The sequence below is a fragment of the Bombyx mori genome, chromosome 24 (assembly GCF_030269925.1).
Source record: "Bombyx mori chromosome 24, ASM3026992v2".
In the NCBI taxonomy this organism is placed as follows: domain Eukaryota; kingdom Metazoa; phylum Arthropoda; class Insecta; order Lepidoptera; family Bombycidae; genus Bombyx; species Bombyx mori.
Window position 1 is genome coordinate 7,263,064 of NC_085130.1, and position 17,027 is coordinate 7,280,090.

At 38.5% G+C, this 17,027-nt stretch overlaps 1 protein-coding gene and 1 long non-coding RNA gene across 3 annotated transcripts in view; both read left to right on the forward strand.

Annotated features, from left to right (window-relative positions):
* Nucleotides 1-575: 575 nt before the first annotated feature.
* The window catches only part of LOC101741339 (ribosomal protein S6 kinase alpha-5), a 136,446-nt gene continuing 119,994 nt past the window's right edge, over nucleotides 576-17,027 (forward strand). The window contains exon 1 of one of the 2 annotated variants that reach the window (XM_004923094.5): nucleotides 576-2,020. In XM_004923094.5, coding sequence (XP_004923151.1) covers nucleotides 1,375-2,020 — 646 coding nt within the window. In that variant the 5' untranslated portion in view covers nucleotides 576-1,374. Of the gene's footprint in view, nucleotides 2,021-12,207; nucleotides 13,438-17,027 lie in introns of those variants that run through there. The other variant, XM_004923095.5, reaches the window with a different exon arrangement.
* LOC134201255 (uncharacterized) lies at nucleotides 6,411-10,395 on the forward strand. The gene is made up of 2 exons (XR_009976460.1): nucleotides 6,411-9,148; nucleotides 9,746-10,395. It is a non-coding gene; the product is annotated as an uncharacterized LOC134201255 (long non-coding RNA).

Sequence of the window (17,027 nt, forward strand, 5' to 3'; positions counted from 1 at the left end):
GTGCGATCTGTCATTTTAAACATACGCGGGGAACACCTGCCATCTTTATTCTCGTTGCATTTACAGATTATACACTAATGAAGTTTTATAAAATATAAAATAGTAGTAGGTATTTAAACAAGTATTTATGGTTCGACAAATGAATATTCTTTTCATTTCAATTTGATACCGAATTGATTACTGAATCAGTTTTTACAGACGTCTCTTAAAATCACAAAAAGCGTCCGGAAGTATCTTTTTCTAATAATAATCTAAGTACCACATTCAAATTGGTTGGATTTTACACAAAAGAAATTTTGTTTTTGGAACAAAACGCATTTAAAACTATTTTGTTACAATTCATTATGTTCAACGACATACACATTACGCTTGGAAAAACTTCTATCGATTATAGGTCTGTGGGATTATAGCTATAAGCAAGGTCAAGGTTGAAACCATAATATCAACAAGAGGTTCGACGCGCATCTGCTAACTTCACTCTATTGATATGACCTTGAAAATTTAAAACACTACGTTCAAAACAATACCACGTAACAGATTAATTTAGCACTCAAATAAATAAATGCAGATCAAGAAAACTGTGTTTTATTGGTAATTTTTTATTAATTTTTAATTCCATTCCTGTAAAATTCCAAATTTATTAATACTACAGTTACACAAACATTGTCGTATCTTGAAACTATCTCAGAAATAAATAACAATAATTCTAAATACGACGCACTACGACTCCAACAAATATTTATCTTTGAATAAAACATCGATTGAAGTCTTAATAAATTTAAATGTTACGCATGATCATAGCGAAGTGGCGCTTGTTTGTTGACATTACTACGCCGAGTAGCTACGGCCGTGCGCGCCATCGCGCCGTATCCAACAGTTTTAACCAATAAATAAACGAATTTCACAGTGTTTAAGCAAAATAACTTTGACCGAAACGCGTTTTAGTTGAATCTATGTGAAGTATTAGTTATAACGGACTGTTTTTCCAGTGATTTTATTGTGGAAAAAAAGGCGGGCTATCTGTGCACAAGTGACGATTACTAATCTATTTATAGCCGAACCTGTGTTGTGTTGCATATGTTTTCGTCTCTACAGCTGTTCTAGTAGAATCTTTAATCATTCCAATAAGATTTTTAGTGTAACAACAGAGTTCTAGGCATCCTAATTAGAAATTTTCTGTGAATGGAACAAGGAAAAACTGCATAAACTAGTTTGACAGCTCACCGATGCACACAGACGTAACGCGCATGTGTGCGTGCAAGTGATGTGAAATTCTTGCGATTATCGATTGGGAGATAATTTCAAGGACAAATGTTGTATTTTATACTGCTTCAATTCATTTAATATTTTAAAATATAAATCTACGATCGCATTATGGAGTCGCCCATTGTAGAGACGATGAGCTCAGAGCAGGGTCAAGGCCCCTTATCGGCAGGTTCAAATCAATTGTTTGCGACAGAAAACTTGGATTTGCCTGATGATACGTTTCGAATGGGCTTAGATAACTTTCATTTAATCGGCGAAAACGTGACAGTGAGCGAGAGGGTCACGTCCGTAGATACTGCTAGATCTTCGGTCGACACACCAAGCGTATTGCCCGACTTTAACATTCCTACACCTATGAACACACCGGTCAATGAGATTACGCCCGAAATTTTGCTGCCAATTTCAGAAACACCTAAAATCCCAACCGAGACCATTCGTAAAGCAGCTACCTTACTCAAACTATCGATAGTTAAGAAGGACGAGGACGATGTATTCGTGAAACCTTCGCCGATGACCGATGGCATGTCGCCGGCGAGAATGCTGCAATTCGAAATAGACGGAGCAAACAACGCGACCCCTACCATGAGAAGGGCCGTTGTGGACTTCGACTTCTTTAATAAGAATAAATTCGATGAATACTTCGAAGACACTCGACAGGACGTTAAAATTGCCTCGGAATGTAAAAATGAGGAGACGTTTAAAGAAACTGCAGTTATAACGAAGGCGAACACCGTGCGACACGAAATAGGCTATGGTAAGTAGTATCAAGTAGTTTGTTTAAAAGGTTTCCCCTGAATTTACTGCTAATAGCTTTTTTCCTACCTAAGCTGATAGCCTCGAGAGGCTATCTCAGCGAAACCTGGTGAGTAGGTGAGCTCACAGGGCTCATACCGGGAATGTTGCTAAGACTTGCCCTAGCAAAGGCAAGACCTCGCAGAATCTACCACCAGATCGGAAACGCGACCCACTGAGAAAATCCGGCGAGAAACTAAGTGGGCTGTGTCTATGGGTTAATTTACTCGTCGAGCCCTTCGTCTACAAACATACATACATATCGATAAAGCTAATAAAAGCGTCTTAAAAAAGAGGCATTGGCTATGGGATCTATCGCATTTGGTGTTATTGACAAATAGGTTGCAATCTAGACAAAGTTAAGCCTTGTTTTTTGAATTGGCGGGCAGTTTCAAGCACAATACATATCGCACGATAAAACCCTAAATCATTGGTTTTAAACACGAACTAAATTATATAGAGACAATATAATCGATACGGAGGACCTAGATAAGTCGTCCTCGAAGAAATGTGGCAACAGGTCAACAGTTGACCCAATAGGCAAATTATAAAGCTGGACTATTTAAGCATCGCAGTTTTCAAACTATGTAGGAGTGACGACGATAGACGATTTGAATACCAGTTTAAAGGAAACGAGTTTGTTATCGTTTTCGAAATGCTAAATTTGTGAATCTTGCAGCGGTATTTATCTATGTAGAAAAAAGCGGCAAAAACCTGTATCGTGCTGATGTACGTCTCCAGACATGCATATGCGCCAGAAATTCGCCGTGCAAAAATCACGCTCAGTTTCTGTTTTAAAAACGATATTAAAATTTCTTGTACACTGATGACCATGACGCAATTTGAGTTCTCTGGTGCGTCCCATGACAGATGCAGTTACTCGCTTTTAAGATTAAGCCTTGCATATCCCGGTTTTAAATATGAAATACAAGGACTTATTGAAGTGAACCTTTAGGCACGCTTTCAAATAGTTAGGTCTTTGCCACCGATTCGCAATGCAGTTTCACCGCTGATAACTACCGGGAAGTTACTCAAGTCACGCTATTATCTAAGCGATTAGAAAGATTTTAAACCGACACACAGGCAACATCTCTGTTTCCGTATACAGTCAAACCTGGGTAAGCGAGAACTGGATAAGTGAGAAAACTCTATAAGTGAGAGTAATAGCCAGGACCCGTCATTTTAAGCTCCCAAAACCTCTATTAGAGAGAAACAGAAACCTCTGTAAGAGAGAGTCGTTTTTCCCTCATGGACCTCCGTAAGTGAGACTGCTACTTATCTATACCTCTATAAGCGACAGTCGACCTTTATTTATTTATATTATTTAGGAGGAACAAATGAAAAAACAAATTACAAATTTAACATCTGCTATTTTATGACTCATTCTTAACTTTTGTGGAACTTCCTTCTATTGTTTTTGAATTGTTTTCTCGTCAATATTGAACCTATTCTATTTCGTGGAACTAAATAACGTTGTTATTGTATCGCATTCTTTCCGAATGGACACGTGCGCCTGTGTACCGTCCTGTTTGTCGGACTTGGTGTGGTGGGTGGCGCATTTACGTTGTAGATGTCTATGGGCTCCAGTAACCACTTAACATCAGGTGGGCTGTGAGCTCGTCCATCCATCTAAGCAATAAAAAAATAAAAAAAACTTACTCAGTTTATCGCTAATAAATTGGGAAGGAAAGTTCTGTTCTGCATCATGTCAAAACGGAAAATTAAAGTACTGTCATTAAGTGAATAGTGAATGCGTTTGAATCCGGAAAATCGCGAAATGAAATTCAGAGGGAGCATTAGCGAGAAACTCGGGTTAGTGAGAAACCTCTATAAGCGAGAATGAGATTGTGCTCCCTTGAACTCTCGCCTATCCAGGTTTGACTGTATAAGGTTATTGAGGCAACATTCGCATTGACTAAACGGTGTGGTTATTGGATCAGAAATTAGCAAGAATGCGTTGCGGACTCTTTTGGACTGCACGTGTGCCTAATTCCTTGGCATTGAATTTTCCCTCATTGTTTCCACAATGGGGGGACATTCCCCATTTGAGGGGAATTGAGGGTCCATATGCGGAAAAAAAGGGGATGACATTCAAAGGGGAAACTATAACTATACCTAAATAAAAACTGAGACCTTAGAACTCATATCTCAAGGTGGGTGGCGGCATTTACGTTATAGATGTCTATGGGTTCTGCTAACCATTTAACACCAGGCGGTGGGCCGTGACGTCGTCTACTAATCTAAGCCATAAAAAAAAAATGGAAGTCGTTAACATTAAAAAGAAAAAAGCCATTAATTTAACGATAATTTTCGTGTAATTAAGAACCATTATACCTAATTTCTAAATTGTCTCGTTGTTGTGTGCGTAATTGTGTCCGATCGCCTATTACAGGCTTATTCGACCATTTAGGACAGTATAAGTAATACGCGCGATAAAATCGGCTCGTTAAAATAATTAGTTTCTTTTAATGTAACGTCCCATTAACATTAGATCGATCATTTGTTTAGCATTTGGTTTTTCCCGGGCACACTATGGTTGAATACCATTAAGGGGTAATTTCTTATCATAGAGAATATAATACAGGATTCTTGTTGGTTTAGAGAAGCTATGTCGAGAAATTCCAACGATGCTGATTTAGCCCACTGAGTTTCTCGCCGGGTCTTCACAGTGGGTCGCGATTCCGATCCGGTGGTAGATTCAGCGAAGCACTGTTCTTGGTAGGGCTAGTGTTAGCAAATTCTCTCAGGTTGAGCCCGTGAGCTCGCCTACCCGTCCGAACGTAACTGGAATAGCCTCTTGGGCCACCAGCTAATATGTAGGGGGAAAAAGATAGTCTTTTATATTTGTTGCAAAAAATATGCAACAATAATCTGGGAAGCTATAAAAACGTATGGGGCAAAGTGAACCCTAAATTGTTTTCTAATCATGTCGAAGAGCGGAGATGTCCATGGCAGGCCATATACTAATTTTGTTATAGTAAATATAACCGAAGATGTTAACAACTTTTTTCTCTGTCTGATCGCTGGAAACCTCTAGAGACTATTTCAGCTAAGCACGGTTCCGTAGACGAGCTCAAGCGGTTCAACCTGAGAGAACTTGCTAACGCCGGCTCTAGCAAGTGCAATGCTTAGTTGAATCTATCACTAGATCGGAATTTTGACCCACTGAGAATAAGTGAATACTAGGGGTCCCGCAGTAGTCGAAATTCGACTATAATTAATTGTAATTATAAGTTTGAACAATATTAAGGTTCTATTGTCAAAGACTATTATACTTCTTCTATATTTACAGATTTCGACTACACTATAGACAAATAATATTAAAGATAAACAATATTATCCTATTCTCAATTTGACCACAGACTTTAAGCAATAACCACATTAATGTGAAAATAAACAAAGGGTATTGAAATGCGTGTGTGTGTGTGTATGTCAAATACATGGTAGTGTGTGTAATGTTTTTTTATTGATTTAATGTACTATTAGGGAATGCATAATTTAAAAAATATATTAGCATTCTGCACTTCTTCTCTATATTATCTGTAACTGTGGAAAATTTCATACTCCTCCGTCCGCGCAATATTCGTAAAAAGGGGTACAAAGTTTTTGCTTCACGTATTAATATATAGATAATTTGCACATTTGCTAGGACGTCTTTCGGGTGCCGCAAGCAGACACTGTCTGTTTTCATTGTGAAGTTTTACATTATGTCCGTCTATGTCTATACTATCCACTCTCATTTGCGAAGTAGCTGCTCTTGAGTTGTTAGGTGTCTTTTGGAGGTGCTCGGGTAGCTGTTAGCAAATCCCACATCTCCTAGCTGAGCCTTTCCCCGCCTACCTGTCCTGGTGAAACAGGAAAGGCCAACGGGCCATTAGTAATCCCTCAATCTTAAAAAAAAAACTATCCACTTATAACACTAACTAAATCTGGTGAAGTTCGAAGAGGTCAATTATAATGAATTCTTCATTATGCTGCTATGAAAATTTTAGCATTCAATCTATAATAACGCCAAAAAATTTAACAAGAACGCAAAAAATGTATTTCCAAGAATGAATTCGTCGTATATTCGTGGAGGAAAATTGAAAAGTTTGAGAAACACACAATATGGTCGGTATGCCAATTATACTGCAATGCGCGATATGAAATCAATGTATTTATTGGCTAGACGTCGGGTCTTGTTCTAGAAGTTTCATAATCAATAAAAAGCGTCTTGAGATTTGAGTTTCTTTTAAACGATTTTTGTTTTTTTTTTTGTGAACCCAAATATTATAACTGTGCCTTTTTATTTACTTATTTATTTATTTTCTGGCTATTTCAGCCGTGAAGCAGTAATGCGTCTCGGTTTGAAGACTGGGGCAGCCGTTGTAACTATATGAGATCTTAGAACTTATATCTCAGGTAGGTGGCGGCATTTACATTGTAGATGTCTATCATCATCATCATCATCATTTCAGCCTATCGCCGTCCACTGCTGAACATAGGCCTCTCCAATAGATTTCCAGTGCGACCGGTCCATTGCCACCTGCATCCAACGAGACCCAGATGTCTATGGGCTCCGCTAATTATTTAATACCAGGTAGTCCGTGAGCTCGTCCACCCATCTAAACAGTTAAAAATAAAAAATATAAATTTTTGTTGCACTCAGTTCTTTACCGAAGACAATAGACACAAAACCGAGAACTTAAGTTGATTGTTTTCTAAATACCTTCTGCAAGTTATTTGGAGAGTGAAAGCAAAATATGGGTTCAACAGAGCTTTTGTATAACAATACGATGTTCGGAAGGCATTCTAATGATAACAAAAATAATTCATTCGTTTTTCGGAACCTTTGTAGTAAAGGCGTTGCGTTTCAAGGTTCTTGCTACAGTAAAACGCGGTAAGGATTTATAACAACCTTGCCTTTGTGTTCGTCATTTGAGTCGACTAGTATCAAAGCCGGCAATGTGACTTTTGGACAATTATTGGTAAATCAGAAAAACGAATTATTGACTTTGTATTCCATTGGCAGCCACAAAACTCTTCTGAACGACATCTTAGATAAATAACAGGTTAAGTATTAACCTTTATTTAATGCAGGTTTTGAACCGTATTCTTTGAAGGAGACGATTATATTCAAATCAATCTGTATTGACATATCAATAACATTTTTTTGTTCAAATGCACAGATTGCCACCTTTGATAATAGACAACTCATTTAGTGTAGTGTTATAGAATACGCTATTTCAATTGTAGGTACGCTAAATGCATCAGTTTCGTGAGTTCTGATTGTAATTGTAATATAGCTCGAAAGAGTTTCAGGGGTTCCACCACGTTTCGACTAGACTTAAATCTCGCGCGTCAGTTCGATTTTGATTGCTTAGCTAATAATGCCGCGCTAATATGTCGCAGTGGCTCTCAACTAAAGTGTCGCGACATATTCGGTGTGTCGCAACCCCCTGTTGAGCATATCGCTCGATATACATCATCATCATCAGTCTATAGCAATCCAATGCTGGACATAGGTCTCTAATTGCACGCCATCAAGCACGATCCTCGGCTTTTCTCATCCAGCTCCTACTGGATTTTTTTCCTACCTATTCTAGTAACAAGGGGTTATTCTAGATTCGCCGAGCTTGTAGGTGAGCTCACAGGGTTCAAACCTGACGACGTTGCTAACACGAACCCTAGCAAAAGCCGTGCTTCACAGAATCTACTACCGAATCGGAAACGCGAACCACTGAGAAGATCCGGCTAGAAACTCAGTGGACTCTACTGGCAACCCTGCACTGCACGATATACAAACACGATATATTTAACTAAGGTGATCAGGAAAATTGCAACTCTGGTGTACATGCATATAAATGCAACTGTTTACTAGATGTTAAATGTTTGTACATTTACGTTCTACGTTCAATGGAATAATTATATAACAAAAATGTACCTACACATACACACTTTCAAAGAGATTTATATAGAGATATAGAGTATGTTAGTAAAGCTAAGTTAAAAGGTTGAGATCCGCTGATGTAGCGTATCGTATATCTGTTAATAGACATATGTCTCACAAAACGCTTAGAAGATACGTTCATTAAGCAGTGGCTTGGCTGTGTTACTTAGCCCACTGAGTTTCTCGCCGGATCTCCTCAGTGGGTTGCGATTCTGATCCGGTGGTAGATTCTGCGGATCACTGCTCTTGGCAGAGCTATTGCTAGCAAATCCTCTCAGGTTGAGCCCGTGAGCTCACCTACCAGTCCGGGCATAGCTGGAACAGTGAATAGGTAGGGAAAAAAATTGGCTGTGTGTCAGAGTTTGCTTATGTCCGATAGGAAAGCAATAAATACTTTTTTTTTAGATGTTTGTAGTGACAAAAGAGAACTTTGTAATGTTTGTCTCTACTGATAAATAAGCAAATTTATCTTCCGCAGTATAGTTGGGTAAATGAAGATATGTTATATTGAGTTGAAAGTATAAGCATTTGATAATTTACTTTTAAATTTTTTTTATAACCTTGTACGCACACAGATAGTTTTTTTTAGGATTGAAGTATTACTAGTGGCCCGGAGGCCTTTCCGGTTTCACCAGGACAGGTGGGCGAGCAAAGGCTGAGCCAGGAGGGGTGGGATTTGCTATCAGCTGCCCAAGCGCATCCGAAAGAGACCTAACAACTCAAGAGCAGCTGATTCGCGAATGAATCTACTACCAGATCGGAATAGCGGCCCGCTGAGAAGATCCAGCGAGAAATTCAGCGGGCTGATGCATGTATTAGGTTGCACGTCGAACTCTTTTTCGAGTTCGACGAGTACGGCTACCAGGGTCCGTAAGTCTGTCTCTAGTGTTAGATCTGAAGGCGTCTAATGCAAAGAGAGATAGATGGTTTGTAGTGGCCATTGTTCGCGGACTTCAGCAATGATAGGTTTTTTTTGTCTAGCTAACTACCAATAGCCTTGAGGGGCTATTCTGGTTTCAACTTGATTGGGGGGCGAGCTAACCGGGCTCAGCCTGAGAGACGTTGCTGACATCTGCCTTGGCGAGAGTAGTGCTTTGTAGAATCAACCACCGGAATCGAAATCGCATCCCCTCGAGAAGATTCGGCGAGAAATCCGGATGGGTGAGTACTAGGGGCACACAGTGGACTCCTGCCTTTGTTAGGTTCTCATATGAATTGCAGTAGGTTACGGCTTGGCCGTGCCTTTACCGTTGCCGATGTCCATTAGCTACTATGACCACTGTACCGTGAAACAAGGATTATATCAGAGTTTTGCTAATACCATCATTCTCCTGCCTTTCTCCCAGTCACCTGGGGTCGGCGCAACATGCTTTCTCCTTCCATACTCTTCTATCATGTACCATTTCTTCGCTCACCCCCTCTTACACATATCGTATTTCACACAATCTATCCATTTTTTCTTCGGTTTACCTCTTCCTCTAAAGCTATTCCTCTATATATTCATAGTTAAAACTCTCTTACCAATCTCATTGTTATTTCGTCTCATCACATGTCCATACCATCCCAAACGCGCACTTCTCAACTTTTCTGTCACAGGTGCCACTTTCAGACTTCCTCTAACATATTCATTCCTTATTCTATTTTGCTAATACCAAACTATAGTATTGAATAGTAGTTAATTTATTGAATCCCTCGTTAAAAATTATGATTATGATTGCCACCGATAATGTTAATTATAACATTTGTGTATTGTTAAAGGCCAAACTGCCAAAACGCGGAAGCGCGCCGACCTTCGTGCTCCACTAAAAATCACGTCTTGCGAAGGCTCGTGGTGTAGCGCTGGCCTTGCTGATAATAAAACATATCTGAAATAGATAAGGGAACATGTTTTGAATAAAATTACTAGAAAGCTATATTTTTTTAATAATTTAGCTTCACGACTGAAGTTTTTGGATAAGACCATCCCGTTCCGTGGATGTTGGAATTAACAATAATAATAAATACCAATCAAAAGGGAAACGGGTGTGGCTGAAAATCAGCGCTGTTCGATTTATAGACTTTGAACAGCATTAGCATTTATTTAGCGTAAAAGGCAATGAATGATTTCATTATTATTATTATTTATATTTTTAAATAACTCGGAACAAATCACGCACGGTTATCCGGCCCCAAATTAGCATTCCCTGTGTTATGGGTACAAGAGACTGACATACTAATATACGTTTAAATATCTCTTCACTAGATTGGTACGCCGCGCGTAGTTCGTTTCCAAATGATTCTTGTCCACCTGATGCTTGTCCGGAAGAGATCGCTCTTAGCGATAAGACCGCCAATTGTACTTTTTTGTATTTAATGTATCGCACTGTTTGTTTGTTTTTTGGTGTACAATAAAGAATACTCTCTCTCTCTCTCTTTCTCTCTCTACGTATTATTAGATAGATATTTAACGTTCAGATAAAGAGCAAACAAAATGTTCATCACATAATCTTGGCCCCATGTGGGATTCGAAGCCACGACGGCGGTAGTATTCTTTGAGTTATATACTAGAGAACTGTGATCGCCGATCGGGGCTTACTGGCAAGGCGAGTTGAACGCCCGCACGAGACGCAGTAGTCAGGTGTTCAATGTGCTTAGTGCGAGTTTTTTAATTCAAATTTGTATGGAGATGGAACGTTTGCTTAAGTTTACCGGTAGGGGCGCTGTTCCAACTGCATACAAATTTGAGTTAACTTTTACGCTATCGACAACGTTAAAAACTCGCACTAAGCACGGTTCGAAGGGGAGACCGTCATAACACAATACAATAGAGACATCGAGTTACGTCCGCGAGAATGACGGTATTCGCATTGTCGTGTCTATGGTAACATAACACTCGTCGAGTGGTCAGTTCGTGGCCTGAAACAAAAAAAAATGCGCTATTTCAACCATAGATGATTCAGCTTATCAAAGGACTATCCATATTAGCCTTGCGCCCGCTACCCCAAAACTCTTTCACTTTTCTGAATAAATAAATGGCTGTGATAAACTCATATTGTGCGACTTATAAGAAAATGGTAACGGTTCCGTCAAATGTTTGCGTATAACCGTTTATTTATTATTTAAAATGAAACTTTAAACATAATATTACGTCTGTTTTAATCGAATGTGATTACAAACAATACATTTTATTTTAACATATCAACACGCAGCCAATCGACGTTGAATCTGAAAAGTATAGCCATCCGAATGTATTGCTATCTCGTTCGACACGATAAGCGATAGCTCTGTCTCTTTTTATTTACGTCCAACAAACGGTGATTCCACAGTACACGCGTAAATTACAGATGTTACAATGAAACATTATTTTGTGTAATTTTTTCATTACATTTTGTTAATTGTTATTGATAGATCGTCACACCTACGACAACTTGTATTTACCCTTAGGAAATAAAGTAAACATAACGCCGTGATTGGAACCAAGATGGTTATCTGAGAGGGAGAGGTCTAAGTCCTGCAGTGAGCATCTGTGGTTTTATGAATCGGCACTATCCATCCAATAATAACAATACTTGAAAACGCACTCCTCGAGTGAAACGAATCTCGAAAAATATGTAATAAGGAATGGCTTTCAATAATGAAAGGCTTTCCATGCCTTTGCCATGAAATCCATCATATTCAGTCATAAATATTACATACCCTATCCTGCGGACCGAATAGACCGAACAGTCGACGTCACCCTAAACACTTCGTTTCGGATCTTCCCGATCCATTAACTGTGCTTTTAGATATCTCAAGCACCGGTCACTGTTCTCGTCGAACTCTTCGATTGCGACGAAGCGTTCTGCGAGTAAATTAACCCACAGACACAGCTCACTGATTTTCTCGGCAGACCTTCTCTCTCAGTCGATCGCGTTTCCGAACCCGTGGTAGATACTGCGAAGTCCTGCTCTTGCTAGGGCTAGCAACGTTCACAGGTTAGAGCCCCGGGAGCTTACCTACTCGCCCGGTGAATCTAATATGACCCCTTGAGGTCACTAGAATAGGAAAAAACACCACAACAACAACATCCATTATTCAGAAAGTCCTTAAAACTTCATTTTTATCACTAAGAACTAATTCTTGACTGTCTTAAAAATGTGGCAATGGTTTCATCATATTTCACCTCAATCACATTTCTTTCATTTTGCCGCTACGACAGAATGTCCCAGAAGGATAGACCGACAATAATTCTATACATTTTTCTTTATTTTGTATATACTATGTGACCTCGTAAACCGAGGAGCTAGGGGGGAAGGAGCGCGGCGCGGTCTCACGTCGTCGCATGGTTTCTATTTTGCGTTTCTCCATTTCAGTTAGTCCAGCGCGTTGAGAGAGCTGACGTCTCATCCGCGCTCGCGTATTTTAATTTGTTTGCTAAATAGTGTATTTTTATTACCGTTAGACTGTTGAGTGTGTTAATTTATTTTTCATAATTAAAGAACGAAACGTGTATTGTGGTAAATTGGATTGCAACATAGCCGTAGTAAATATTTGGCAACATTTGGCATTTGTATGGTACCCAAACCCGAATGTTAATGGTTCAGTGACCCCGAACGAATAGATAACAAGTGTATGTGGTCAAAAATAACGATAAAAACAAAGAAGAAAGAGTGGCAGATTGACGTTCCAGCTGCGTGAAGTAGTAGCTAGTGAAATTTTCGACGACCAATTCAAGTTTCCCATTAATGTTGAAACAGCTGACCGCTACGTTGAATCATTTTTATTCTGACGGGTTATACCGCTAGGCGACGCCATCTGCAACTTCACTTCGACGTGAAGTTGACGCAGATTACGGCCGCACTCGCGAAATGTTGTACGTGTCGCTCGTACTTTCGCCAAAAGAATAGTTAAAATATCACTTATAGTAATTTTCGCCGTTGTTCACGCAGCTGCAACTAGACTAGCGTGTCGGTCGGACTGTGAACTGTGTGTTACATGTGAATCGTGAATGGGCAGTTGAGTGGAAGTCTACATGATTCTCGTCGAAGGTTGAGCCATGGCGTCTGCTGAGATGAGCGTGCCCGACAAGAAGCCGGAGCACGAGTCGGGTTACTACGAGGGCAGCGACCAGGAAGGTAGCATGGAGTGTGGTTGCCCTTCACCAGTTAGTTCTCGAAATTCTTCGCATTCTACGAAGCTGAAGCGTCGGCATAGTGCTCAAAAGCACAAGAAGTTGCCTCCGAAGAAAGTTAGGACTGAACCTCCCGTGAATGGTCATAATGTGGTTAACGGAGGAAATGTAGACAAAAGTGTTGAGATTGTGGAATGTAGTGCTCCATTGAAGGACATCAGAGAGGAGTCGGCTCCTGTGGCCGGGCCGAGCAAACGTAGCAGCTCAGTGGAACTGATCGGTGGCACTGTGCCTGCTCCGGCTCGTGACTCCATAGATTGGAATTTGGTTGATGCTAGTAAAATTAGAAAAAGATGTAAAGGTTAGTTTGTGTTTAATTTTTATGTTGTTGAATACTAATGAACATGAAATTCGGTGTATTTCTAATTTGTATTCGAAACAGTTCTTACCTAGCAATATAGTTCAAATTAACAGGAATTCTATGAATTCCAAAATTTTATGTGACAATTATCATACCTTTGAATCCAAATATCATCTAGTAAGTTAACTGGATGCTGAGGTTGGGGACCTTCCCAGAATATGATTTTAACAACCAAATAGAAAATATAAATATTATTATGTAATATGATATTCATGTCACTTTTACAAATACATACATTGACTATCAAGTAGTTTAAGTACTTCTGCTTAAAAGTTACAACAAGAAAAGCACTTTTTAAATAATACAAATACTTTCAATTTTTTTATTTATTTAATACAATTTCCTAAGGTGCTGACCGAGAAATAAAATGTACTGTTCTGTAAATTTTCATATTCATTTTTCCATTTCACTTATAAACAGATTGGTTTTATCAATTTACATTTATGTAAACACTAGACTGACTGAAATAGAAAATGCAAGGTTGTACTATCAGTACAACAAGTAAAAAACGTAAATGAATTAAGTCTTTAGTAATTAATATCAATACATCACAAGGAAACGTCTAAAGGGTTTTTTAAATTCGGACAATTTTTTTAATTTCCACCTCGTGTATTTGAATGGTTCTCTATTTTTATTTCATTGCAAAATTTAAGCTATTGTAATAAAGGTCAATAGCAGCTTCATATTTTCTATTTTACAGATGTACGGTCATAGTATATATAGAAATCATCATTGTTGAGTAGCTCTAACCACTACCGGCAGATCCATCTTTGTGAAACAAGATATTTGGCATTAGCAATCTTGTTTTAATTTTTTTTCTTGTTTTTGTGCTGTTGTTGTTGTCCCATGGTACCCTGCTGGTACATAAGGCCTTCACAAGTTGCCTCCACTTCTTTCAATCTAATTTTTTTATTGCCACTTTTTAATTCTGGTATCCATAATAGGAGAAAATCCTATTGGAGCAGCTGAGTGACCCAGCTATCGTCAAGAGTCCACTTAAATCAAGAGAAGCTTGAAAAGTGATATGATGTATGGTAATTATTTAAAAACAGTTAACAATTTTCTTGGTTTACTTAAAAAAAAATGCCATACCATACTCTAAATATCTAATTTTAAATAAATTAAAACTTTGTGAGCAATCCGTAAATTAAATTTAACCTTAAAATAGATTATTTAAATTTATAATTTAAAAACTTTTAAATTCAAATTATAAATGATATGCCATTTCACTATAAATATATGAATTCTCAATAGAGCTAATTTAAAAACCAAATTTATTTTCTCAAAGCTAATATGAGATTAAAAATAGAAACATCATAAATATAACGGTACAAGCAAAAGTAACAATGCTCTTTTTTATTTCTTTTTACTATGTTACAATTCTTAGTGCCAATGAAAAAAAACTTACTGATAGCCTGGTAAAACACACGGTCAACTAGTGGAATATGAGTATAGACGTTGAGAGAGTTCATTTTAACAAAAAAAATATTTTTTTCTTATTCTTTTGAAAATTGATAATGTTTTGATGATGACACTAAAAAAAGCTTTTACTTTTAAATTTTATTGGCACCAAACCATTTGGTACTGAATGTTCTACATTCAGCACCTTCAACTAACATCATGTAGTCTAGTGAAAAGAGTTTTTAACTGAACTAAATATTTATCTCCATAACTTTAGATCAGAAATGGGTAGATTATAAGTACATATGTTCTATTATGAACATCAATATAAGAATGAAAATAAAAAATGCTAAACATTAAACAAAAAATATTATTCATAGTTTTATCACTAAGAGCAATATCTTCAAGACATACTTATTTCAGTATTGATTTTAAAGACTCATTTTCTATATCTATACTAATATTATAAAGAGGAAAGATTTGTTTGTTTGTTTGTTTCGAATAGGCTCCGAAACTACTGGACCGATTTGAAAAATTCTTTTTCCATTAGAAGCCGACATTGTCCCTGATGAACATAGGCTACTTTTTTTTATTTATTTTTTATTTATTTTTTTTGGTTTTATGTGTGTTTTAATGTTTCTGAAGCGAAGCGAGGGCGGGTCGCTAGTACTGTAATATTGCTACTATAATGAAACTAAACTGTATGACACAAATTTTCAACATTGTAATTTACTTACAGTGTTATTTATAATAAATTGTTTAAAATCAAAGATATGAATATAATATTGATAAAACCACCATTATGAAGCCTTAGTTCTCCAGTTTTGGACATGGCCCCTATCAATTAGCTTCAGTGAGGTCAATCTTGGGCTCTCGTCCATTACCTGTCGGTCACCATTCGTAATCATCGCTCCATCGCCACATTATATTTGTCGGTACGCGATCTAAGTTCAGACAGGTTCCAGAGTTCTACGGCACATATGTCTAGCCCACTGCCACCTATTAGGCTCTAAGAGCTATGTCGATGACTTTGTCTGACAGACTTGCACGTCATTACGGATCCTCCCGATCCATTAACGGTGCTTTTAGGTACCACAAGCACCGGTCACCGTCCTCGCCGAACCCGTCGCTTGCGACGAAGGGCTCGACGAGCGAATTAACCCATAGACACAGCCCACTGAGTTTCTCGCCAGATCTTGTCAGTGGGTCGCGTTTCCGATCCGGTGGTAGATTCTGCGAAGCACTGCTCTTGCTAGGGTCAGTGTTAGCATCACTCCGTTTTGAGCCCCGTGAGCTCACCTACTAGTTAAGGTTACGCTGAAATAGCCTCTCAAGGCTATCAGCTTAGAACTTTGGGCTGTGCTACTATCGTACTGTGTGCGTCCGCCTCTGCTCCGTAAGTCATACCCGGTATAACGCGCTGTTAGAAAACCTGCGTTTTAAGGCAATATGGAATGGGCAACGCAAGACTTAACACGGTTAGTTTTCCACGTCTCTATGTTGTCTGTTCTCAATCGTTTTGTAGGCAGCGGCTTGGCTCTGCCCCTGGCATTGCTGAAGTCCATGGGCGACGGTAACCACTCACCATCGGGTGGGCCGTATGCTCGTCTGCCTACAAGGGAAATAAAAAAAAAATCTGCAACCATAAATAACACCACACCATGATCTCATTAACAATGATTTGATGATAATGATAATGATTCATCCGACCGATTTCGGCCATTAAATTATTACAACTAGAAGTCCCGCAGTACCTAGTCGAAATTCGACTATAATTAATTGGAATTGTAAGTTTTTTTATAGCCCCCTTGTAAGAAATGTCAGTGTTAGAAAAAAAACATCGACTTCGATCAGCTGTTTCTTAATATGATTGATTTTCAATACGTCAACACATTTGACATGTTTTCGTTGTTGAATGATTTTCAATTGACAACCGCAGTCAGGACTGCAACCTTTTGGAAGGTATGACCTGTGACAATTACTCGGTGATGGGCGACGATTGTTGTTGGATCCCATTTGGATCCAAGAAGACCGTTAATGTTCATAATGCAGCTACTTAATGTGGTATAATTAATCAACTAGTCTAATTACTTAATGTTCATTTGAAATCACTTAAGTTGTGACATCTA